We start from the raw sequence: 26,286 nt of genomic DNA, 5'->3' as shown, positions 1-26,286 counted from the left end.
ATATATTTAGATCAATTATGCCTGGGATGTAAGAGACACAAAACACAATTTTTGTGTATGAAATATTTTGCCAATGATAATTTAACATTCCTGTACTTGTCCTCTAATAATAACCTACTTTAATCATCTAAGCGATTCTAGAAACGTAATAAACTGAGAAAGGCTTCAAAATAATGTAACAATGTCACTAGAAAGCAATGCAATGCTGTTTCACTGTCTGGAAGTATTTCATTCAGGGTTTTGAAAGGAAATTCCTTGAGAGGAACGAATGTAAATTAATACATTCAGCCCATAATCTATGAAATACTAGATGATTCTTCTTGCAAGTGTAAAGCGCACATTTCTACAGTCTACAGTTTAAAACAAAATGAGCAGGTACACGACGAGGCCAGCAGATGGCAGCGTTTCATATCCTAACACATTCAAAATGACCTCATCATAAAAAAGAAAAGTTGTACTCAGTTGTGAGCTTCATTGTTTATCAGTGCCGGCCGGTTTCAAATACAAACTGAACAACGAGGTTTCATTTGTTAGTGAGACAAAGTAAATAAATCACTTCTCACTTCCATCCCCCCACGTGCTTTGACCAGGCCATACAGCAGAGGTCACTTTATATAAGGAGAAGCACATCTGGAAGTGATTATCTGCTCAATCAGAACAAAACAACCCACAGCATTTCTTTTTTTTGTGAGGAGAGGAATGGAAAGAAATTCTTTTCACCTCACTCACTCACTGACTGACTGACTGGAGTACAACTCCTCAGTTAGAGGAGCTGATGACAAGAGGCCAGAAAGGCCAGAGGTTCTCAGCCAATGATGCTTCCAGTTACACCAGAGCTGTGCACAGAGCAGCTGGACTCCATCACTCCCAACAAAATAAAACAAATCAGTGACAGACACAATTTCTTCTTCTTTCAAATAAAAAGAAAGAAAAAGAAATGCTGTGAAAATGAATTTGTTCCATTGATGATAAAATATAGTTCTGATCCCCGATAGGTTCTTTGCGTGGGAGTGTTTTTGATTACTGTTCATCATTTCTATCCAGCGTTATTAACTGCGTGGAGCGTGTGGATTTAGCAACACTTAAAGGGCTTGTGCACATCCTTCTTTTTGGGTATCTGGAGTACCTATCAACCCACAAACTGTGAAATAAGACAACCCAGACAATTTTTTGTGGGCTGTCTAGATCAGAAAAACATGTGATTCAACAAACCATTCAGATGCGACTCCCCTTCCTATGTCACCTGCAAGCTCATTAGAATACACCTGGGCTTTTTCAGGAGCGGGTATATTCAGACAGACAGGATGAGAAAAATAAATGTGTTTGTTTGAACATTAAAGCATGTAAACATGTTCTAGTTGAGACCCAAAATACAAGTATGAACTTTAAAATGAGCACGATATTTCCCCTTTAAATAAGACAGCTCGTTGATGCATGTGAAGGAGGAGTCGAGTGTCTAGACTGTGTTCACTTGCAGATTTACAACAGATGTGTCTTTCAGCATCGTCATTAAAAAAATAAAAGCTTCCACTGTTCGTAAATCCATCACTGCTTATACGTGCTTAGTCAATTACTCTGTTTGTCTGAAAACAGGTACAACACATTCTTTTATAATGCAGCACTGTGATTGTGCTGGTAAATACCAATTAAAGCGTTTACCAAAAAAAAGGAAAGGGCATGTTTACACATGATAAAACAATACCTCAGAGAAAAGGAAAGGCTGGTGATGTTCTATATTTGTCCTATTGTCAACAAATGTGCAGACCCAAACTAGCAGTGGATGTATTTACTAAGAAGTATTGTGTGTGTATCACAGCCTGATATCTCTTCTTCCTCTGTGAGCTCCATTGTTTGCTGCCCTGCGTGGAGCTCTTTTAGTCACAGTATTATACATTACACACATTTTAGAGTTCACACATTCACTAGACACAACACACAATGAATGCATACCTATGCATGTAGTAATTTTATTTACAAATGGTATAAAAAAAAAAACACACCATAAAAATATATCTTGCTTTCACATATATACATTTAAATGTATTTCTATGAACTATGCAGACCGAACTGTATCATAGTGGCTAACCTTGAGATCTTTGAAACAGGGCAGGACCTCTGAACACTGCAAAAAGGATGAACTTTACACAAACTCGCTTCTAAAGCTCCACAGAAGCTCATTACATCAGAGGTGGTCTGCTTTCATCGCGGCAATTCATCAATTCCTATTTGGAATCAGTTGCTTTTCCTGAACACCCATAAGGTAGATCTTATCTAGAGTATTTGGGCCACAGGTTAAAAAAAAAATCTGAGATTTCAAGAATTACTCATAATATTCTGGGGGGAAAAGTCAGAATATTATGAGAACAAAGTTGTAATTTATAGAAAAAGTCACCATATGATGAGAACAAAGTTGTAATTTATAGAAAAAATCACAATATGATGAGAACAAAGTTGTAATTTATAGATTACTATCCGTTTTGGGTTATATAAATAAAATCATATTAGGAGAGAAAAGTCGTTATAGAAAAAATATTATGACAGCAAAAATTAGAATATGAAAATAAACTAATAAAAAAATCATAAAACTATGAAAAATTATATTAAGAAAATAAAAAGCATAATAGAAGTATAAAGTCGTAATATTGTGGTGAAAATGTCATAATATTACAGAAACAGAGTTGTAATGTATAGATTACTATCCTTAAACCCCCGAGGCAAATGTTTGTTTTTGGGCTTTATAAATAAAATAGAGTCATATTAGGAGAGTAAAGTTGTAATTTCTAGAAAAAAAATGTTTTGAGCAAAGCTCATAACATTATGAAAATTAACTTTAGAGTTTTTAGAGTTAAAGAATTAAAATATTTTTTCAAAAATACAAAAATAAATACAAAAATGATATTAAGAAATACAAATCATAATAGAAGTATTAAGTTGTAATTTTCTGGGGAAAATGTCATAATAGTATATAAAAAAAAAAAATTACAACTTCATTCTAACAACACTACTTTTTTTTCCTAAAAATATTAAAAATTGAAATCGCAGATTTTTTTTATGATGTAAAAGTGTCCCTAATAGTTGTGTGATAAGATCTGGCTCAGACTGAGGTGTGGGGTGCAGCATGTACTTCAACCATGAACAACAACAGGTCATGTGGATGGACGTGTAGCTGACGTTAACACTGCGAGTGAGAGCAGGAGGAGTAGAGGTACAGTAAGATGAAGCAGTCGATCAGAAGGATGGTGTAGAAACATCTCTGCGTGTGCAAACTGCGACCTCTCTGGAAGCGAGTCAGTAAGACGGCCAGCAGCAGAAAGAAGGTGACAGTGTTGAGGAGGAGGAAGAGTCGTATGTAGGAGGCGGCGTTGGACAAGCCCTCGCTCCCTGCCGTCGCCACCATGTGAACCTCCTTGAATTTGCGGCCCTTCACAAAGGCGCCCTTTCTGTTTTTGCGTCCGTCTGTGTATTCCACAAAGGCTCCCTCTCCCTCCTCCGGACTGTCCTCATACGTACGCTTTGAAGTCCTCTGTCTCACCCTTTTCTCATTCACCTCAATCTGTGCAAAAATGTCAGGCATACTCTCAGAAAGCTTCTCCCCAAGGTTCATTTTCTTCCCCCCTTTACCCTTGCCTTGCTTCTTAGACATCGCGAACATCTTCTCGATGACCTCCTCCGTCTTCTTCTTGTCGGTGAACTGGAGGAGGCGCTCGGCGGTCTTCCGGAAGCTGGCGGTGTTGAGGACCCGTCCGAGTATGTGTCTCTCCATCTGCTGGAAGACGGGCTTGACGTGCTGGAGGTTGTCCTCCATCACGTTGACGTACTCCTCTACTTCCTCGGGCGAGCTGTCCTCCGCGCCCGCCGCCGCCTTCTCGAACACGACCTTCTTGTGGTCCAGCAGCACCATGGCGAACAGAGGCTTGCTGGTGACCTCTCCGGTCAGCAGGTAGATAGTGTAGGTGTGATCCTTGGTGGCCAGGTAGATGTCCACTCTCTGGTCGTCGCCGCGCAGGCTGAAGCTCTGGACGTCCACGCCCGGTCCGTAGAAAATGTAGGCCACTCTGGTGTGAGGGTACCTCAATGGCATGGTGACGTTCACATAGTTGGAGCCATTATAGGGGTACCCTCGAGGGTAGTTCCAGTAACCTACCACTCCTTTGTTACTGTAGCCTGTGTCGTCCATCCAGAACATCTTATATTTATCCTCACCGTGTGTTACAAACGCTCCATGAACACCGTCCACCTTCGTACCCTGGAAGGGAAGTTCCGTGTTGTGAAAGAAGGCGCTCATAGCCCGGGTTGGGCTGTCTGGATCCAGGTGGATGTGGTCCACCACGACCAGGAGCTGTGGGTGAAGAAGGAGCAGGTTTCTCTGGAAGCTCCTGATCTTCAGCTCCGGATTATAAGCGGAATGTCCCTCGCCACGGATGAAGACCATTCCCTGTCTCTCCATAGCAGCTTCTACTCTGCCCTGGGCGTCGGCCGCCAGCCCCACCTTGTACTTCAACCACTTGGAATCGCAGGCTTCCGTAACCTGTCCAGCCCACGGCTTAAAGCAGCTCCCTGAGACCGCGGAGCTGAACAACACGGCGTTGTTCAACAAAGTGTACTTGGGTCCGTACAGCGCCTCCGTGATGAACGGGACACCGTTGGGCACAAAAGTGAAAGTGTTCTGATCCGGGTGCTCGTGGCCGGCGTTGAAGTTCCGCCACCCTTTGATCCACTCTTTGTACTTGTTCCTGTGGACGATGTCGAAGATGGCGCGTCCCCCCAGCTTCCCCGACTTGAAGGAGAGAAAGGTGTGGTTGGTGTCTGCGGGTAAAGCGCTGCCGTACGTCACCACGCCCCAGTCCTCAAAGTGGTGGAGCTGGGATGTTCCAAAATCTGACGGAGGCTTGGAAAGCAGTCCTGGGTCATACCTGCAGGACACCATGAGAGGACGGATGTCAGATAAAAAGACCAATATGGACATCAATCAAAAGCAAACACTGATGGGGATTCTCATCAGTTTCATGTCATCACACTTATTTTGTGATGACATGATGCAATTTTACATTTGCTGCTTTCAAGGAACAGTTCAGATCAATAGTACATATCAAGATCAACACAACATACCAACCACATACCAACGGGCGGTTAAAACAACAATTTGTGGTTTTACTGGGAGATAAGGCCTTTACACATCGGGGGCGTGATGATTAAACAACATGAAAATGCAAAATACTCGCCTGTGAAAATTATAGGGCTTTTATTTTGAAAGGGAAGAAGGGAAGGAGTGGATCTAGTCTGCGCTGCCTTTGTCAAGGTTGAAAGGAGTAATAAAGTTTGCCGGCTTGGTTCGGACTACGGAGCCTCCATGTCATGAATATAGGCGCGACGCAACCCGTTTTGGACAACGTGATTGGTTGATGCCTTTAATCGCGGTGCGAAAGCTCAGAAAAATCAATCTCGTTCGGAAAAAAAAAGTATGACGCTTTTTCGCCGCGTAATATTTACGTTCTGTGTGAAAGTATTCATGACAAAAACAACAGTTAGAAAAAAATATATAGACGTGACGCAAAAAAAAAAAAACGCCCCGGTGTGTAAAGGCCTTTGTGCGCTGGAATTGTTTCTTGGTCAGGGACTTTATTGTCATTGTGAGGTTGCCAGGGAACCAGCAGAGACTCCAGGAAGTCACTGGCAGGGCCAAGAAAAATTCCAAGACATCCCCTTGGGGCTGTGAGAAATTGAGATCCGTGTAAAGCATAATTGACCGTTCAATTAATTAATCTTAAAATAACCATTAGGTGCAGCTAGGGCTAGGCAATATAGCCTATCGACATTATATCGATATCATGATATGAGACTAGATATCCTCTTAGATTTTGGATATCGTAATATCATAATAAGTGTTGTGTTTTCCTGGTTTTAAAGGCTGCATTACGGTAAAGTGATGTCATTTTCTGAACTTACCAGAATAGTTCTTGCTGTTTCTTTCTTTATTTCTCTTTACCCACTTGGTTATCATATCCACATTACTGATGTGTAAATATTTTGTGAAAGCACCAATAGTCAAACTTACAATATCGTTGCAATATCAACTTTGAGGTATGTGGTCAAAAATATTGTGATATTTGATTTTGTCCATATCGCACAGCCCCAGGTGCAGCCCTAGATTTAAATATCTCCACCATGGAAAGTCATTAGAATTAAGAAATGTAGCCCCAAATGTGATGGGAAATGGATAGAGTGGTTTTTGGATGGACTTCCCCTTTAATAATAATAATAGCTCAAAACAGAAAAAAACACAGTCATATATTTCCTGTTATGAAAGCAGAGTGAGCAGCTCACCAGATGAACTCTGTGTGGAGAGTACACCATCGCTGGCCTTTCCCCGCCTGTCCTGGCCCCTCCGTCACCCTGTTTTGATGAATCAGATCTGCCAGCCAATTTCCACTGCCGTTACGTAACACGTAGCGGTCCAAGAAGACCAGCTGGCTCTCCGGCCCGTAGAACCAGTTGTAGTTGGAATCTGCGATGGCTACGGTCCGCTGAAATCCTGACGAGACAGAGAGGACAACTTCAGCGGAGGAGGCCTTTCATTGAGGTGTCAAGCAGAAAATATTTCATATCATAAATAATGGGCAAACATGCCAAATTAAATGTTTTGGCTGATGTTGAAGTTTGTAGTGCCAACAATGCATGAAAATATCACTTCAGACTAAATGTGGATGAATGTCAGCCCCCTCTGCTGTGACCCAAACCAAGCCCAAAGTGTTCACACTGTTTTGTTGTGTGTAATTATGTGAGGGAAACCTCGCACGCTGGTGGCGAGAGGCTTCTTAGAAACCAGCTATAGTAACTACAGCATGTAATCACAGTCATCATTTGTCAACATCGTAAAACAAAAATTGCAACAGAAACACTCTGTCAAGTAAAGTCTCTTTGTGTTGTCCCTGTGAGCACGGAGACACAATGAAAACACCCTTCAGGATACTTAGTACAGGAACTGAGGTTACGCTATCGGACTATTAAAAGACCAAGTGAAAATGAACAGTGCTGCTAACATTCAATGCTGTCTCGAAGCTATGATGTACATGTCTCAGCATTTGCTTTCTGTCAACTGTACGTAAACACACAAACATACAGAGACACACGCAGTTAGAGGACAGCAACCGTACGACTGACCTTTTCCATTCAGTGCTTATAATTCAACTGACACTTCAACTCCTTTCAGCGATTGCACTTCAGCTGACGCTTCAAACTCCTTTAACTGAACCATGACTTCACGGTCACTTCTTTCAAGCCCTTGCACTTCCTCTAACATTTTAAACTTGCATATCGGCTGACATTTCAGTGCTCTTCAACTACGTTAGTACCACTCTTACTGCCGTTTGCTTCCTGCCATTCGTATGGAAACACACAAGCGAAAGCACACACACACTTTACTTCAACTCCTTTAAGTGCTTATACATTAGGTGTAGGGGAAAAAAATCAATACAGCATAGTATCTTGATATTTTTCGTGGCAATATTTTATCGATAGACGGACGTCAAGTATCGATCTTTTATTATATAAACTATTAACCTCTTAACGATACGCCGGCTGCTATTCTGTCTTTCAGAGGTTGTAGTGGGATCAGTCTTAAAAGCTGGAGTGAAGATACTGGCAACATATGAAACTAGAAAACCACTAGCTTGTCGGAAGGGGGATAAATAACGCTCCAAAGTTACTGTTGCTGCTTTGTACATGTTGTGGAAGTCCCAGAAATGTCATAATGCAATCGTGTCTAGGTCTGGCTCCATCAAAACTCAACACAACGTCATCTAGGTATGTGGTTTATACACAGAGTTTTGTCTGGTCTCTATACAAATATGAGGTACTATCATAGAGATCTGGGTGCCTGCAAATGGCCACAATAAGTTTCTCCTCCATTTCTGATTCTACATCAGGACCTCAGTGACGACAGTTGAAAAATTTAAACTTGCGCAAATAGGCAAATGAGTGAATTCCGCGTGGTCGCGTTTGCCTTTTTGTATTAACTTTGTATGTAATCGCACCGCGCAACTGACATTTCAGCTCCTTTCAGTGCTGCTCACACTTCAACTGACTCTACGGCCCGCTCTTTTACCACTTGCTTCCCGTCATCTGTAAGGAAACACACGAGCATCCTCACACACACAGGCAGCGAGAGGGGAGCGATCATCCAACTGGCATTTCAACTCCATTCAGTGCTGAGACTTCAACTGACACTTCAGCTCCCTTTTGGTGCTCAAAGTTAAAGAGACACTGCACCGAACTTCAACTGACACTTGAGCTGACAGCAGCAAATTTCTCTCAGCACTTCCACTTATTACTACTTTTATCACTTGCAAACTGGCATTTCAGCTCTTTTTGATGCTTAGACTTTTTCATTTACACTAATATATACAGCTGACACTTCAACTCCATTCAGGGCCTTGCACTTCAACTAACACTTTGGGCATTTTTATTGGACAGCTATAAGTGAAGAGGCAGATAGGAAACGGGGGGGGGGGGAGAGAGGACATGCGCTGTAACCGTTCAGCTTCCAAAGCGCTCTGTTTGACTGATATTTTAACCCTTTCAGTAATGCTTACACTTCAGCCTCTCTCAGCACATTCATGCTGCTATCCAAGGCTCTCCTGGCTGATGTAATTAGAGGTGCTGTCTGAGTGCAGCGGTGCTGCTCGGCCACAATACAAAAAACGGTTGGCAGGGGGCTGTGAAATGTCCGAGCGTGACCTGGTGGGGCCCCTCCTCCGCTGCTGCCCTCCCCCTGACCTTCAGACGAAACTTCCAGGACACCTCATATCCCCGCGGGTCTCAGCTCAGCTTTGAAATGCATCCAGGAAGGGAATAACTACACGCATGCATACCCCATATCGGCTCAGGGGAGTTACTCTCCGATGTGGCAGCCTGTGGTTATTTACACGTCTAATCTAATCTATCCAACTCTGGGGATAGAGCATTCTCCTAACTGGATGTGTCAGACATTCATAGCTAAGTAAACTCGCAGATTGTTGACCTGCTCTGTATTTGGCTGCCTTAATGTATCCATGGCAGAGAATATGGTATCACATAAATTTCACAGCTTCTTAAAAAGTAAACAGCGTGCTTGCTGTATGTGACAGTTACCCGGCAGGATGGTCCGGTAGAGGAAGGCGAAGTGTTTCAGGAGCCAGGGGTGGTCAAAGTGGCTGATGGCAAAGTGGCGCTGCACCAGGAACATGTACTGGAACAGAGAGCGGGTGGTGTACGTGCCGTAGGCCACGCCTTCATACAGCGAGCCGTCCGTCACGTCCTGCAGGAGCACCATGGACTTCTCCATGATGGACAGCGCCTGCTTGGTCCACAGGTAGGCCTCCTGGAGGTAACCTGGGAACACAGGAAGTTGAGATGGTTAAAATACAGTCTGACGTCCCCTGTCCCCTCAGTTGTTCAAAGGGTTGCACCAACGTTTTCTGTATGTTTGTTTTCAGTTTTTGCCCATATACTGTAATCTTGCATACTTCGCATAGCTGACATCCATTTTCCAAAACAATACCATAGTGTTTTTGGTTGTGTGATGTGTGATTTACATGACAGAGTATGAGCAGATTCATATCTTTAAATCACTTATCTAACCAATGGTAAATCATATAGACATCCCATTGTTTCTAAGCCAGTGGGGCAAGCTCACACGCTCTAACATGCACTAAAAGGCCGGCCCGGCAATGTGAACGAAGCAGAGAGAAGCTCTGATTCCAACACACACACAGAGGGAGAGAAACTTCATTCTCTGCTCAGGTAGACATTACTATCTTTTAGAGGTAGGGGATGGTAATATTCTGATATCGTTACATGGACGTCGATCTTTTATTATGCAACTATCTTATTAGATAAAACAGATGTTGACAAACTGCATAATTTGCAGTTGAAAAAAAGGTAATAAATCGCAACGTATCGCAATATATTTTATCGCAATACTCAGCATATCAAGATCGTATCGTGACTAAAGTATCGTGATAAGATCGTATCATGGGGCCTCTGGTGATCCCCCCCCCTAGTATCTTTACATAGCAAATACGCTAGTTAAAATAGTACTATAGCTACAAGAAACAGCAAATAGATGGGAAATGCAGACTTTAAGTTCAGCTATCTTTAGACAGAACATTTCATTGTTTCTGTTCCTGTTCGCACCGTTTACCATTTATCATCAAGACAGAGAAATGACCCCGCCGGAGAGGAGAAATAACTATTATTATTATTTTTGGCACAAAGGGGAACTATATGGTTTCTATATGGATCCATTTAATCTGAAAAAGAGAACTGTTTTTATGTCAAAACAAGTATTATACAACAAACCTGGCCAATAATAGATTTCTACTGAAAAAAACAGCTTCTTAGTGTGTTACCTAAAGTAACCTTCCACACACAACATTTAGCTGTGGCTATGGAAAGCATGACACCACTATGGCACACTACGCCGTGTATACTCTCTCTCGCACACACTGGATCACACACATAGACTACTATGAGAACCAGCGACCACATAAACACTCCAGCCTCAGTTCATTGAGGAATCCCGGGGCCATCGGCGGTAACCGGCCGGCACCCGCCCTGCCGGGCGAGTCCGCCCACTGGAGCCGTCCCCAACAGAGTTCAGTTTGGGCTTCGGGGACCGCTGGCGTACACAGAGCAGGTATTTACCATCAAACAGGAACTCTTGGCATGCACAAAGACCATATTTACACAAACAGAGCTTCACCGGCGCTCACACTGCAGTTCAGGGCCACACTTCAGAGCAGCTCAGGCTCTTCAGTACTTTCCTCAAAAGTAAAAACATTATATTAAATGTATTTCTTAGGACAGCCTTCTGGGAAAAATAAACACAATTTGTCAGTGAGAGAGAAACCTGAGAAACCTGCAACAATCTGGTTCAAGTTAATTAAATCATATATTTATTTATATCTGTATTAGGGCTGTCAGTCGATTAAAATATTTAATCGCCATTAATCACATGATTGTCCATAGCTAATCACCATTAATTAATTATTAAATTAATTACACATGTTTTATCTGTTCATAATGTACCTCAAAGGGAGATTTGTCAAGTATTTAATAATCTTATCAACATGGGAGTGGACAAATATGCTAACCACAGACCTTATTTCAGGCATCAAACTAAAACCCCATTGATATCCAGACGAGGGAACCGGAGGTGCTAAATTGCCAACTCATTTCCGGGTTTTAGGACTCATTCCAGCACCGCTCTATATCTGGCTTTTTAGCTTGCTAAATGTTGTGCTACAGGGATCTATTAGCAGAAATTGACTATAAACTGGAAAAAGAAAGTTCGGAAACTTGTGTTTGGTGGATTATTTCTCTGTTGTGACAATGCTAATTGGCATTGTATTTTACATCGTTGGAAAGCCTGTTTATTTACCTTCAAAATGATGTCCAACTTGTAAGGATCATGCATTTGTGAGATGAGCAGCACAGCTGATTATGTGGGGAGCGCCCAAGAAAAATTTGCCAAAATGCTCTGCCAATGGTAAACAGTGTATTCTCATAAGGCTACCAGGAACAACAGTGAAATAATCCACCAAACACAAGTTTCCGAACTTTTTTTCCCCAGTATAGTATTCATAGCCATGTTTTCATTAGTGTTTCACCTGAAACTGAGAATTGTTGTTTTTTCGTTAGCTCAGAATGAGCCCTTAGAGCAGATCCTCTTCACGGACTCCGCCATGTTTCTACAGTAGCCAAGAATGGATCCAACCAAACTCTGGCTCTAGAGAGAGCCTTTCACGTTTCTATGTTACCTGAAAGCCACCGTAGTTCTCCGACATGCTTGTGAAAGGGAGGGTTGAGCGGTAGGAGTATTCAGTTGGTTGCAATCTCACCACTAGAAGCCACTAAATCCTACACACTGGCCCTTTACATTGAGCTAAAAGAGGCTAAAAAGCTACACAGAGCTGCTGGGAACTGTGTAAAGTAGATATTTCCTGGGATAAACCCTCTGCCGGATAGACAATGATGCAATTAGATTTTCAGCTGTAACATCAGCAGATTGCTAGTAAATGAAGTCAAATAAAAAAAAAAACAGAAGTGAAACAGGCTAGGAGTAATGAAGTCACCATAAATGAACAAAGAAAAGGAAGAACCGCGTACTCAAACTCCAAAGTCATCAACAGAAAATCCAAGGAAAACCATGACACAGTGCTGAACATATAATTACACCACAGCAATTACTGTAATACCGAAGACGTCAACAAAAAAAAGGAGAAATAAAAAAGAAAAATCATCACATGAACCCAACGGAAAACACATACCAGACGAACTGCATCACATGCACGTAGTGTACAGTAACTCTGAGTTCAGCTCTAATTCTCTCTGTTTTCCCACAGTCTAACAGTGTGGCTGGTTTGCTTAATGACAGAGGGGATAATGCTGCTGTCAGGCTGGGGGCTTACAGGCCTCGACTGTCTCCCATGCTGTTAGCCAGGGTGCTTCTGGGTCTGGACACCCACATCCCTCCCTCAGCACACATTACGTCCAGAGGAATGTGAAAGGTCAAGGGATTTGTTACTTCCAACTACGCTCCTTGACTTACTCTCTGCTCCTTCAGTGTGTCTGCACATCAGAGAGTCACACATAGTTGATGGAGTGCAGTTGTAAAGATCTTGTAAATGTCTGACCGGGGGGAGAAAGTAATTTGTTTTCTGATCTATTTTATATTCAGAGTCAGTGATGAAGATCAATGTTTCCTACCGTCTGACAGCTCAATTGTGGGGGAGGAGTATTCATTTGAGGTGGTAGTAGTATAGTATATAGTAGTTTCACTTCAAATTAAAAGCAGTAAAAGAGGAAGTAAAGTTGAAAATGTGGCTATTGAAGTTGTTTTGAAGCGGGGTTGTATGAGGTACTTATCCATAGTCAGTGTATTACCTACAGTAGATGTCGGTCGACACGAGCTCAGTTTGGAGAAACAGACAAGAGTACTAGCACGGGAGCAAAGCAATGTACTGCTGTGGCTTTGGGAAATCCGAAGTAACCCTTTAAAACCCCCATGTCACACAATAACACAAACAAACTATCCGATCGATGCAGAGGTACTGTAGACAATCAACTCCCGTGTTCTGCGAGGTAAAATTACTGTTTTTGTCAATGGAGTCTGGTGGCTTTGAAGAGAGCATAGATAACGGCTTCAGTTCCCTCCCTATGTCTGTATGCACATACAATCGCACTCTCTGTCTGGCTAGCTGAAGCTCATTTGCTTTTTTCTTCCCAAGAGAAAATAAAACGCAGCAATGTAGTGTTTGCTTGTGCTACGCTTCTACTTAATGGTTGAAAATGGCTTGCGACTGTAAACGTCTACATTTTGAAAGTTGCAATACTTCAAACTATTGGAAATGGCTGTCAATCGATTAAAATATGTAATTGCGATTTATCGCATGATTGTCTATAGTTAATTGTGATTATTCGCAAATTAATCGCACATTTTTCTCTGTTCAAAATGTACCTTAAAGGGAGATTTGTCAAGTATTTAATACTCTTATCAACATGGGAGTCGACAGATATGATGCTTTATGCAAATGCATGTATATATTTATTATTGGAAATCAGTTAAAAACACAAAACAATGACAAATATCATCCAGAAACCCTCACAGGTACTGCATTTAGCATAAAAAATATACTCAAATCATAACCTGGCAAACTGCAGCCCAACAGGCAACAACATGACTTGACTATGACTTGCCCTAAACTGCATGTGATTATCATAAAGTGGGCATGTCTGTAAAGGGGAGACTTGTGGGTACCTATAGAACCCATTTTCATTCACATATCTTGAGGTCAGAGGTCAAGGGACCCCGTTGAAAATGTCCATTCAAGTTTTTCCTCGCTAAAATTTAGCGTAAGTTTGGAGTGTTATTTAACCTCCTTCACGACAAGCTAGTATAACATTGTTGGTACCGATGGATTCCTTAGGTTTTTCTAGTTTCTCTCTAGCTTTAAAAACTGAACCCGCTACAATCTCTGACAGATGGACTGCATTAAAGAAATTAATGGCGATAAAACAAATTGAACGCGTTTTTATTGCATTCATTTTGACAGCCCTAATAATAACTAGTCCAAAAAGTCAGCATTGGGCTTATAGCTCGTGTCAGATAAGCAATAAAGAAGACAGAGTTTGTTCTTCTCTCTCTGCTAGTGCTTATTGGAAACTTTCCATTTATTCACAGCCATCTCGGCGGAATAATATTTGGACGTAATGTCATCCCTTTGCGCAGGAAATGAATGATACATATACAATAATGGAATGCAGTTCAGAGTCTGCACAGTGTTGGATGAGACACGTGAGCGAGATGAAGCCAAATGAAGCGGCTAAAAGGAGAGGGCCCTTTTTTTTTAAACAATTGCAAATACATCATGTGTTAGCAATCTTTTAAGAAGCTATTCTCTCACCCCTGCTAGTTATGAACCTCCACATGAGGTCTGCTGTAAAACACACTTTCAACAAATAAACCCTGTCATGATCAGAGCAGTGGCTGAGCACAGTTCACACAGACTTAGGAGTGAGAGCTGGAGCGAGCTCACTTTTTCCTGGGCTCGACACAAAATGAAATGAAGCAAAAAAAAAGAGGTCCGGCTATAAGTCTCCTTGAGCGTTCACAGAGCTTTGTGCCTGTTGTTGCCCTCTTAAAAAAAAGAAAAGCCTCAAATAAAGCCACAACGGTTCTCTGTAAGCCAGTTGTCATTCAGTTCACATCAGGACTGGATCTTTTGTACCAGAAATCAAATCCCTGTAAGCGAAGCAAGCTGCAGTGCAGTTCATCTACCTTCTGGTGTCATTTATCTGCTGCCTGATACTCAACATATTTAGTGCAATAAGATATTGAGGCTAAAAAGCATTGAATAATCATATCAGGTCTCACAAAGGAAATGCTGGAGGACCAAACCTTGGCAGAGTTATGAGGAGACCCTCATCCGGAGAACAATTACAAAGGATTAAGTGCAGCTACGGCAGATAACCTCAGGCTGACTGCACGGACATTCCACTCAAACGTTTAACTGAGGTTGGCAAGTCTCACCATGCAAATGGACATGACCTATACCATATGTATGTATACTTTTAGGTGGAGTGCTGTCACTGAGTATGAAAGTCATTGCATAAGCAAACTGAGCAAACTCTACGTGCTGATGAGCTTGATAAAAAGCTAGAACGGTGAGTGGACTTTGAGTTAAGGGATCACTTTTGTTAATCTATTCACACATCTTCGTTCAATCATCATTTTAACTAACATGGTTAAAGGACTTTTCACTAAATGAAGTCAAACTAAACTTTAGAGCTGAAATAAGTAGTTTATTTTAGTTTACTATATTGAAAAACAATGAATCAATCATTGTTCAAGCTCCAGCTTCTAAATGTGAAGATTTGCCTTTTTGACAAAACGATTGCCTGATCGGTTGCGCAAAATTTTGGCAGATTAATCAATAATGAAAATATTTGTTCGTTGCAGCCCTACTTACCTTAACTGACTCTAAATCGATCACTCAGCCACAGTGAGCAAATATGACTTCATGTCCTCTCTTCAAGGGAGACGAGCTAATATGGTCCGAAAAAGTTGCCCTATCTGTCACCAAGCCCCTTTAAAGAGCTGCTAAAGGAGTCCGCTAATGAATTTGTAAAAATCTGCTGAGAAAAGTATCTCAGAGGTACGTACAGTAGATGGATGGAGTTCTATGTCAAAAATCATATTTTTGACAAAGACTGTACATAAGAAATGGACGTAGTGAATGGGATGTCACCCATTGGTTTGTGGACTATAGTTTTGAAGCCTCGAGTTCTGCATTTTGGCCGTCGCCTTGTTGGTTTTTTGCAACCAGAAGGGGCACGAAAGTGTGGAGCTAAGTACAACCAAAGAGTATAGAAGCAAAGAGATGAAACTCCAGCCGCTGTCGCCATTTTAGACTGAAAACGCTTATTATATTTATAATGTATTATTGTTCAACACAGGCCATTTTGGTACAATATGACAATAAAATAGAAATCATTTTGTTTTACTTTTGTACTGCACTTTCTAGGCGGATGTTTTACTGGCGTCTGGTAGTCGCTTTCAGTCCAAAATTGCGGAAGCGTAGCTCTGCTGCTGGGCGCTGATGTTGCAATGGAAACTAACAACTGACTTTCACTTCTTCGCAATATACGTTCTTTGGTTCAACCGAACGCTGAATAAGACATTTTTTAGGCTAAGACAAAAACATCCAACACACACCCAAACACCCAAAACCAGACACCGTGGTAGCTGTCAATCAAACATTGCAAGTTTCAGGCACTTCCGCAATTGGCTTCACTTTTCACACCCCGGAGGTTGCCCACGGATTGTTTTACAGTAATCCCTCCACAACTGCATCCTTAGCAGGGTGTAAATCCTCTGAATCAGCCTTTAGACCATGTGAGACTAAACCTCTACAGTAAAATTCCTTTAGTTGAGTTGAAGCTTCTTACTGCTGAGCAAGGCAGGTTTCTAACCCTTAAGCTCCACCAAAATTCATGACAATCTTAGCCAGTGGTTGTAAAGGTATCTTGCATATTGACCCACATACTCATCTTTAGGCTCTCATCTTTAAACACATGGACATTACAAAGACATGAGTCCACTGTTCACTAACCTTGTGTCATGTAAACCAGGCTCCCCGTGAGCAGAGCCACACAGTTGGTGGGCTGGTGGTTGTGCAGGTACTGGAACCCCCAGCCTCGGACGTAGGACTTCTCGTACATCAGGCGGGACGCGTTGCCGATCACCTGGAGGAAACGCTCCTGCTGGCCCTTGTTCAAGTACTCGTACAGGAAGTCGTAAGCGGTGGCGAACCCGACCAAAGAGTGCGCCAAAGGAACCTCATCCCAGGGGGCGTCTTTAACCAACCTGCAATGCAAACACACCAACACACAAGGTTAAAGGCAAAGGCATCAAACATTATGTGGAGCACGTGGAAAAATAAACATCAAATGGTAATTAGGTGTGAAATTTTTCACTCCTTAAATGAAGTCCCTGGAAAATGTTTGTCATAAAACAGAAGCCCTTTTTTCTTTCTTTGCAAAGCCTTTTAATTATCCCTACCACAGCTGTAAAAAAAGCGATTCACTTTGAAAGCAAAAATAAAGACGCTAAGTAGCATTTCACACCACAAACTACTGCACCATATAGCTTAGCAATAAAGAGACATTAAAAGAGTAGTGTGTGCAAATTCTCTCCTGGTTAACTGGCGCTATAGATCTAAGAACGCTGACTCCTGCGGGTTTTTAAGAGTGCAAAGTGTTGGTGTTGTAAAAAGAGCGAAAGGTGTTCTGTATAATCATTCTGCTCACTGTAGTTAAAGAGAAAGCAGCTTCAGATGTGGCGATGGAACCGAGCGCTGTACTTTAAACAGCCATGAGTTGACTCGGTGAATCACGCTGAGATGTACATAAGGATTCTGTTTATGCCATTTAATGTCATGTTCCTTTACTTCAAGAGCACAAGGTAATAACCTGAAAGAACAGATGATTCATTTGAGATTCACTCTTTTCAGTTGTTATGTTGTCGTAAATCTATATACTGTATATCATCTGTATCATTTTTGAAGATATTATGAAGTTCTTAAATACCAAAAATGATGTGTGTTGGACAAAAAGCATGAAAAGGCAAAAAAAAAAGTATCGCTTCCACATGTTAAGTGGCAGCTGAGGTTTATTTGAAAATCACTTCCTCTCCGGTCGTGCAAATGACCACCAAATGGATTGCTTCTTTATGTTGCCCATATGGCGAAAAAAAAGGAAGACTATAACAGTTAGACAAGTCACAGTTGGACTATATATCGAATCGTGCCAAAGCACACACAATCTCACTTCTGTGTGTTTGCACAGACTGTGTAAAAAGAAGAAAAAAAAAAGAGAGGAAGCAGGCACCCAGTATGCCACAAAGTAGAAGTTCCCCCATCCTGACATGGTCCCTGGAGTTGTCGGGAGACATAATTGAAGGTCATGAATACCACAGCTGAGTGATTCCTGGAGCCACTGTGCACAAGCCCTGCAGAGGGTTCAGTGACCATAATAAAAGTGCGGCCAAGGAGAAAACTCACAGTGTGTTCTCGAGATGTGAAAACACATGCTCAGTGGCTTCTCGGTTTCTGCACTGTGGCACTCGTACTGATCATGTGAAAAACGTCCTGCAAATTGCATTAATGCCACACTGTCTAACTCCCAACCCCCCCACTCCCGAAATGAGCTGCAGACTGGAGGCAACAGCGCACCAAAATGAGAAGGATTAAACTATAGAAACGTTGATAACAAACAAAATAACTCTCTCAGGATTTAGAGGGTGAAAAGGTTGGCTCAAGGCAGAGGAATTGTTGGCATAGAATAAAGGAATCACACTGCTACGGATGTATGTAATCAGCGGATATCTGCATTTAATCCTGACAACAATGTGTCAAATATACTATCATATGTCTTACATCTGTTACTACTGATATAATGATTTATGATGACTGGGATTATTCACCACATCATAAAATATGGTGTAGCATAGAGCACTGGTTATTTAAGATATTAAAACAATTACAGGATAATGGTGAATGCTAAACAGTAGCGCAAGTAGAGAAGATTTGTAAAGGCAAAGAACAGATTGAGTAAATTATAGAGCATCTAAAGTCTGCTAACATTAGCTAACACCAGCCTCTATGAGCTACTGGTCATACCGGACCCAGTAAGACTGAGGAAGAACTGAACTATGTGTTTTATTGCCTATGAATTTTGTGAGATGAAGACTGTTTTATATCTGATTTGAAGTCTTTAGGCCAATCTGCATTCTTGACTGCACTCCAAGTACAGTCAAAGTGACTGTTCTTGGACTGTTCTTGCTCTGCCTGCTTTATCCAGGATACTTGGTGAGGTAACTTGTGTTTGGACTTGTGGTAGCTAAGTATCCCAGAATGCACTTTGCATCAATCAGTCCTATGGGGCAACTCCTCACCGTCGATGTACGTCCACTAAAAGGGCTTGTTTTTGCCACTGACAGGCTTCGTACATAAAATCAAATTTAAGTTAGAACTAAAAAGAAAGAGGTTAACAAATCACTGTAGCTCGCTAGTGAGCACTAATTGTGTGAGACTATGTGAATATATGTGAATGAACAGTAGGAGGTTGCCATGGACCCCGACCCTGGATGCAACCACCTTCTCCAAGCATCATTTTTCTGAGTCCTTCAATCCTTTAGTGTTTGAAATTAAAGCTGTGGAGAGCTGGAGACTAGTGAATGGCTGTAATCCACTTCTCAGCCACTTTGTGCACTTTGCAGGCTGAACTAATGTTCATTGAACCTAATCAAATTGTTAGGGAAATAAGGAAGCCCTGTTGATGGCTGACGCCTGCATGACGTTCAGCCATGGCTGACTCTGAAAGGGCCTGAGGATTGTCCAAACATGGCTGAATGGATGGATTCAGCTGACTTGCTGATTGTCCTTCTCACGGTATGAAGTATGGCAAGGATGTTTTTTTTTTGTAACTGGTTCTTATAGAAGAATCTTATTTTTTTGTATATATTTGTGATTAAAATCTATGGAACTGTAGTGTTTACTGCATTGAGCTTTAGAGGTGTTTCGGGGAATCCAATAAATCTAGACACATAATACTCTTTACTGTTATCTTTGTAATCCATTCCAACAGGATCGATGAAGAGAGCTGCTAAAAGCCCAGAGTTTATTTTGAGTTTATAGAGTTTATTGTGTGGCAGATGGTTAGTGGTAATATGATCAACAGTAACTTTGTTTGGGAATATGCACAACTACAGCATAATATCAAAGGAGTCCTGCTTCAATACCTGATCTTGAGGCCATGTTTTGAGCATCAATATCTAGCATTAAAGAGGACCTATTATGCTTTTGTGTTATATAGTTTTTGTGCCTGTAAAGTTACAAAGCCCAACGTCCACGCCAAAGGGAGTTCTCGCCCCCCACAGATACACTGAACTGCCTGAAATGCCTTGCTTGAAGCCCCGAATTTTCTTCCGCAACGTGATGATGTCACCAAGTAACACAATTGCACAATACTTGCCTACCTGCAATAAGTTTTTGTTCGTGAAAAGAGGTGCTGCAGCACAGTCGGTATGAGAAGAGTAAAGCGTTTTTTGACCATTAAAGCATGTAATATGCATGTTCTAGTAGAAACCCAAAATGCAAGTATGAACCTGAAACTAAGCACAATAGGTCCCCTTTAAGAGGTTCATTATTTTAGCTAATGTTGTGCTTACATTGTGCTCTCTTTCTAAATGAAATTGTGTTTAATCAGATTACAACAGCAATACCGTAAACCAGTGGTTCAAAGGTGAAGAAAGGTCAAAGTTTAAAAGGAAACTCGTCTTTGCTTCTTTTCTTTTAAATAACTGGATAATTTCATCTCATTTGATCTTTCCCTGGCTAAATCTAATGCCTCCCTTCCAAGAAATCCAGCAACCCAGTCGCAAGAATTTTTTTTTGGCATTGTACGTTTCTGCAAATCACGGGATACGTTGAATGTCTGAACCTAAAAATATGTTTAATAAATACGTGTAAAATCAGCCTTGTATCACGCTTGCAGAAATGCAAAATGCCACGTGGTTAACGTTGTGAAACGATTAGTTAAGGTTAGAAAAAAAGATCATGGTTTGTGTTAAAATAATGACATAACAACGTAACGTAATAACCATAACAACATAAAAAGCGTAAATAAATAACTAATACAAAAAAATAACGATTGTGAATTCATCATTTTAAACATTTTGACGGGTCCAAAATGAATGTTTTATTTATCTCTGTGGAAGATATCTGACGTTTGGTTCCCACTTCTAACAAAGCTTGTGAGCCAACAATAAAATTACGTTGGTATCATGCGATCAAGTTTCCAGTTAGTGTGGAAGGAAACTGATAAATGACCGAGTTTGACACTGGTGTCTCCATCGGGCTGCAGAATACGTGAATATTTACCGTGACAACTGACATTAGCACATATTAGCTGTCGTCCGAACAACAATAACCCATAAAATTACATTTTGGCATATTCAAACAAAACCATCAACTACCAACAGCCATGGTCCTTACAACCTTAACTAATGTGTTGTCACCGGTTAGATTGTCAAAATGAGAAAAATAACAGCTTCAATCCCTGAGGAGCTACGTTCGCATCTTAGCATTAGTGACGGTTGCGTGCAGTTAACTAACATTAGAATTCCCTCAAACGATGTGCAATCAGAGCAACATGCACACACACAAACCTAATGTGGGCTTAAAGCTACATGTTGCAAAATGACTTCATTACTCTACCAGGAAAGATTCATCACTTGACGTGACTGTCCGTCTGAGTCACTCCACTCAACCATAAACTATACAGGCTAAGCAACAAACTGGCAACCACTTTTTGTGAAGTGAATGCAATTGAACGGGGGAGGAAGAATACAACACCTAGTGGCTGAAAGGTAGCAATGTCATCAACAGCATCTTTAGAAAAATGTATCTGTGGGAACCCTGGTTTACATCATTTTGACAACTAGAGCAGAGTGGTCCCAGTCTGGTCACCTGGACCCTGAGCTTTCAGTCTCAGCCCCAGGCCCCTGACCGTGAGCTATTCAGCACACATCTGAACATTTCATTTCCTTTCATGTTCAGCAAACAGCTGCTAAACATATTTCCTGAAAGCACAGACTTATCGGACCACAATCCATCTTTAACAGAGCTCTGCCCACAGAGGAATAGGAGAACACTCCAGAGAGATGGGGCTGACTAGAAAGCCTCTGAGCGGGAGGATTCGGCATTAATACCCAGCTGATGCACACATGGGGGGGTGGAGACAGATATCAGGTATCAGGTACCATCTGTAAACTCTGAACAGATTCCTATTTGTCTGTGTAAAAAGAAAAAAACGCTGATGCTAAAGAGGAGGGTGGTTCAAATCTCTTATGTAGAATATTTCATAATCACTTCAAATCTCATTGTGTCAAATTAAAGAGTTGAAATAATAATAAATCAAATAATAAAAAGACAGAAAATCTACCAACTAGGCTGAGCCGCCATCCTCTCCATGTAGTCCTTGGCCAGATCGAGGGCCCCCGCCCTGTGCGGGTACAGCACGCAGAACATGGACAGCACACCCAGGTTGTTTCCGTACACCTCGTTCCAGCGGGCGCTGAACTCGGCGGGGCTCCACGGGGGCAGGTACATCTCGGGATGCTCCAGCATGGTTTCGCCGGCGTCGCGGATCCTCCTCGCCATGTCCCGGTGAGTCCCCGTGGCCGCGTACTGCAGCCCCTCCACATCCCCCCGATTGAAGTACAGCATGGGGTGACCATTGTAGTTGCCGCCCATGAAGGGGATTCCACCGGTGGGGTCCACTTCCGCTTCTGCCGTCGCCGCCGCCGCCACCACCGGGGCGAGCAGGGGCCACAGCAGACTTATGAGGAAGACTGTGGGGGCCCCGCGGGTGTGGGTTCTCATCGTCTCATCAGACGGAGGACTGTGGCATTGCCGAAGGAGCTCAGCTGAGAGGGAACAGAGGGGGAAGAGAAGGATTTGAGAAAGCCAGCCCATAATTCTACACAGTCTTTTCTTACAAAAGCCCTGCATTCCTTGAATAATTAGATACAGCTGTATTCCTGATGATGCAGGCTTTCCATAGTAATGTAGACCATTATTGAGAGGCACAGCTATAACACTACTGACCGATGATGTACTGTAGGAGTCATTGCCGTTAGACACATAGTTCCCAAATTCTAATATCTTTAGAGTTCCCAAGAATACAGTGATAACCTTCTACCATAAAATCTTCACTTCCGTGTAACAGCCAACTGTGGAGGTTGTATTACACCTCGTACACACTGTGTTACCCAATATTCACTTCCCAAGATTTATTTCTGAGTTGGTCAGACAAGTCTAGCCATGCACACCCAGATGGCGAGACGAGCAAAGGCCTGGAGGTCATAAATGGTCCATTACTGCAGTAACATTACTCTGGTCTGCTGAAACAAACCGCTAAACCCAACGGCTGTGCTTTACACAGAGAGAGAGACCAGAGTTGGCCCAGCCGGCTCTGCTGCGAACATGAGAGTAAATTCCATGACCTTAGTGCAGCTCTTGGCAAAGAAGGCCTGCTGGAAAACCCTTTGGTAGTGATTTCAACAGCGTCTAGACCGGGGTCCGTCCTCCTGCTGCAGCGAGCTGCTCGGCGTGCTCATGGATTTTTTTGTGTTGCTTGTTTGATAAACAAGGGAAGTTGGTACATAATAACACGGCCTCCGCTGAAGGTAACTTTGACGTTTGATCTTCACATTCCTCTGTGGTGAGCGTGAAGATGGTGGATTTGGTAGTCAAAACGAAACCATCAAGACAAATCTGGAATAAGTTATCACACTAAAACTGGAACTGTGTCAGGAGCCAAGGATCTATTTTTACTGAGGATGACTGTAAGTCTGATTTAGACTGATCTCAAACTACTTCCCTTGGGCTATTTCACTAAATTCAATGGATTATATTTTGGAAAGGACCTGTAGTAGTTCTGTTCTACTCAAAAGAGAACTCATGATCCTTTAAGACATTATCTTCTGTAGCATCTCTGTGATTAATTCCATATGGCCAGCATTTTAGAGATGTTGAAGCTCTGAGCCCATATTTTCATATTTTATCTATTCACTCAAACATTTAATTATACTTTCTGTAAATTATATAATACTGAAACAAATGTAATTTAATATGTGCGTTCCGGCTTCTCGAATGTGAAGATTTATTGCTTTTTCTGTTAAATATCATATTATTAAATATCTTTAGGTTTCAGACTGTTGATCCAACAAAACAAGATATTTGAAGACATACCCCTGGGCTCTGGGAATAATTGCTCTTGCAATGTTTTTCCATATTTTCTTACATTTTATAGACAGTGACGGGTTAATTAATTGGTGGAAAAAAAGTGGATTATGAAAATAATTCTTAGTTGCGGCCCTAAAATGATATTTCTCATAATGAAAGTGAGAGTGTTGTTTCACAATGTCGGGAATACAGTTGTAGTGGAGAAGAGCTAGCCTACAGGACTGGGTATCAAACAAAATCAATATTTTCTAAGTACCAACTGTCATGTGTCTGTAGCACAGAGTATCAAAAGGTACATGAAGACTGATATTAATACCTACCCCTCATAATTCATGTATTTTTTGCTCGCTTAAAAGTAATCAAATTGAAGTACATTGTGTATAGAATCATAAGGATGCCACGGATACCAGAGCGGATATCGGGCCGATACTGACCCAAATAGCTGGATCGGGTATCGGTGACAATGGGGCTGATCTATTCAATTCAATTCTAAGTTTATATACTACATACATTATATGCTGGAATATGAAATTCCTGTTTAAGTTTTGGTCAATTTGTTGCTGCATTAAAAAGGTTTACAGTTGAATTGTAATTCCTGTTCAATTTTGAAAACTTTCTGGCACAGGATTTCTTATTTTAATAATAAAGTTCAGCAAATTTACGTATCTGTATTTATTTGTTACATTTTGTGTCACGAAGTTAGTGAAGCAAAGTTTAAGTCAAGCCTGATGTTGTCTTACACATAAAAGAATGATCCCAGTCACTTCCACACAGTGAGGCATACGGCTTATTCATTAAACACTGGTATGGGATCGGTACTCGGTATCGGCCGATACCCAAAGCCCGGGTATCTTTATCGGTATTGGGACTGAAAAAGTTGGACCGGTGAATCCCTATAGAATCAGCCAGAATAAAATACCTGCTTTATTTAATTCTAAAAATATAAACTCCTCCACTGTTGTTAAGATAAAACACAGGACATGACCTCAGGGTCTTTAATGTTTTAGCTATAGGGTCCTGCTTTAAGTGTCAGAGACATTACTCATGTCATGGTACTCTTTGAGTCATTCTATGTAGTATGGCAGCATTGACACTGAGTTCTGATGTTAATGTGATATGCCTGTGTAGTATTTTCTTCTTTAATAATAATTAATTATAATAATAATAATAATAATAATAATAATAATATATTATAATAATATTATATTATATTATAATTATTATATAATTGTATAATAATAATTAATTATTATTACCTAATAATTAATTAGGTCATTATTAGATAAGTAGCAAAAAGACAACGAAATGCAACTGTGTTGTCAGTGTAAAAAATAATAAATCAAAAGCAATTCAATCCAGATTTGTCCCATATGCCTCAGGCCTTTCTACATATGTCCACCTTCAGAGTGACTTACATTAAAAATGAAGTGCTGTTCAAGTACAGTAAACAGTTATGACATATTAATATCTGTCACTGACATTGTTCCACAGTGTCAGAAGGTTAAAACCCAGCAGAGGTTTCATAGTTATGGTTATAGACTAACAAACAGCATTCCTGCCTCCACAGTGAGCTCTGACTCTCCGGCTTCATGGGAATAAGACCCCACTTTTACTTTCCCTAACTTTATGCGAACTTTTTAAAAGTCTTTCAGTGTATGAACAAAGTCTACTACCATAAGCCCGCATGTATTGTAACGTTAGTTTTTATAAATGCCTCTCTCCACCAGACAGTGAAGTGAAGTGTACAGTCAGTTATCAGTGATCGATGCTATTGATAATCCACATCTCCGCACAAGAGTCTCCTTGTTCGAGTCGACCACTGTTGGTAGCAAAGTGAATGGGAAAAGAGCCGTTAACGTTACCTGTCAGAAGCGGTACCCACTAAACCGTGTTCCCGTCGTCACTACGGTCATTTCTCCTCCTCGTCCACAGCGGTGCTTTCTTTAGAAAGATTATCAATATGGTTGAAAAAGAGAGTTTTTTAGGGGACGAAACAAAGTGAGAGAGGGGAGGGAGAAAGTGTGTGAGAGAGGAGAGGAGAGGAGGGGAGGGAGCGTCATGCTAGCAGAGTGAGTGAGTGAGGAGGGGCGGCTTAAAGGAGACCCAGCTAATGGATTAAAGGTCCCATATTATAAAAAAGTGAGATTTTCATTTTTTAATTATAAGGCAGGCTTAAGTCCTATATAAATACTGTGTAAGTATCGAAACACTCAATCCACAGGGAAATACACACAGCCCGTATTCAGACACTCTGCATTTGAAACAAGCTGTCAGGATTTCTGTCCATTTGTGATGTCACGAATATACAATATTTAGACCCTTTACAAAATTTTTGAACGTAAACATTCTAAATGTTTCCCGGTTTATTTCCTGGTTGCAGTGTATGTAAATGTCAGCAGCTGACAGGAAGTATACATGGACCCAAGCTGTTGACTAG

At 41.4% G+C, this 26,286-nt stretch overlaps 1 protein-coding gene across 1 annotated transcript; it reads right to left on the bottom strand.

The window, feature by feature from the left end:
- Nucleotides 1-1,953: 1,953 nt before the first annotated feature.
- dse (dermatan sulfate epimerase) lies at nucleotides 1,954-25,853 on the bottom strand. Its single transcript, XM_074615349.1, has 6 exons — nucleotides 25,712-25,853; nucleotides 22,045-22,528; nucleotides 16,653-16,906; nucleotides 9,130-9,369; nucleotides 6,325-6,532; nucleotides 1,954-4,913 (listed from the first exon to the last, which is right to left on the bottom strand). The coding sequence occupies exons 2-6, from the start codon at nucleotides 22,482-22,484 to the stop codon at nucleotides 3,173-3,175; spliced, it is 2,883 nt and encodes a 960-aa protein (XP_074471450.1). The 5' UTR covers nucleotides 22,485-22,528; nucleotides 25,712-25,853; the 3' UTR covers nucleotides 1,954-3,172.
- Nucleotides 25,854-26,286: the final 433 nt, after the last annotated feature.

Source organism: Sebastes fasciatus, chromosome 18, assembly GCF_043250625.1.
Source record: "Sebastes fasciatus isolate fSebFas1 chromosome 18, fSebFas1.pri, whole genome shotgun sequence".
Taxonomy (NCBI): domain Eukaryota; kingdom Metazoa; phylum Chordata; class Actinopteri; order Perciformes; family Sebastidae; genus Sebastes; species Sebastes fasciatus.
This window is presented reverse-complemented; position numbering and strand designations above follow the sequence as displayed.

What these genes read in the sequence shown, in the direction of transcription:
- dse (XM_074615349.1), bottom strand. Translation starts at nt 22,484, where the DNA reads ATGAGAACCCACACCCGCGGGGCCCCCACAGTCTTCCTCATAAGTCTG. An exon ending in ATGGCGGCTCAGCCTAGTTG is followed by an intron (nt 16,907 to 22,044) that starts GTAGATTTTCTG and finishes TTTGCATTGCAG; the next exon opens with GTTGGTTAAAGACGCCCCCT. An exon ending in CTCCACACAGAGTTCATCTG is followed by an intron (nt 4,914 to 6,324) that starts GTGAGCTGCTCA and finishes GGTGTCCTGCAG; the next exon opens with GTATGACCCAGGACTGCTTT.